Source organism: Camelina sativa, unplaced genomic scaffold, assembly GCF_000633955.1.
Source record: "Camelina sativa cultivar DH55 unplaced genomic scaffold, Cs unpScaffold04259, whole genome shotgun sequence".
NCBI classification, from domain to species: Eukaryota; Viridiplantae; Streptophyta; class Magnoliopsida; order Brassicales; family Brassicaceae; genus Camelina; species Camelina sativa.
Genome location: NW_010925353.1, coordinates 1 through 667, shown reverse-complemented (window position 1 = coordinate 667; position 667 = coordinate 1). Strand labels below are relative to the sequence as shown.

At 37.6% G+C, this 667-nt stretch overlaps 1 protein-coding gene across 1 annotated transcript; it reads left to right on the top strand.

The window, feature by feature from the left end:
• Nucleotides 1–126: 126 nt before the first annotated feature.
• Nucleotides 127–444, top strand: LOC104774646 (protein RALF-like 14). The gene is given in 1 exon segment (XM_010499169.1): nucleotides 127–444. A coding segment is annotated over 1 exon segment (318 nt).
• Nucleotides 445–667: the final 223 nt, after the last annotated feature.

Sequence of the window (667 nt, the reverse complement as noted above, 5' to 3'; positions counted from 1 at the left end):
TGACCCTAGAATTAACTAAACGTAGCTAGGAAAAAAAAACAATTATAATAAAGTGCTTAATTACAAAACTTCTAGTTAATCAGATCATTTACTCTCCGTTTGACCCTCTCGATGAAGAATGATACTATGAAGCTCTTAATCCTCTACGTAATCATCTCGGTGGCTTTATTTCCAGCGTTGGTCCGATCTCGACAGATCGAATGTGACCCGTTGAGTGGGAAATCCATGACGGTGGACAGAAAGAAATCTTGAAAATGAGGTCATCAAGTTTGGATGTGGTCAGCCAGCCGTAGGATTCTTCAAGCGTCGAGATATATAAGCTACGATGCATTGAAGGACAACTTACAAGACAAGCGACATGGTCAACCGGATCCAGGTGGACGGGATCACCCATATCGAAGAGGTTGTCTTGTCTCTACAAATTGTCACCGGTTTACGGATTAACGTACGCCTCATGTCTATCATCTAGATTCTAGATAATGGTACTATAGCGGAAATTAAAATGAAACGTGTTTATTACTAAATTGTGGACTGTGTCATTTAGGGTACAAATTCATATTATTATTTTTTTTCTTTGAATCAGTTTTATTCTGTTTAGAGATTGTTGTCCTTTTTACAAATAGAGTAACGAATCAGAATTGGTCACATTGTTGAGCCTTTTTTTTTT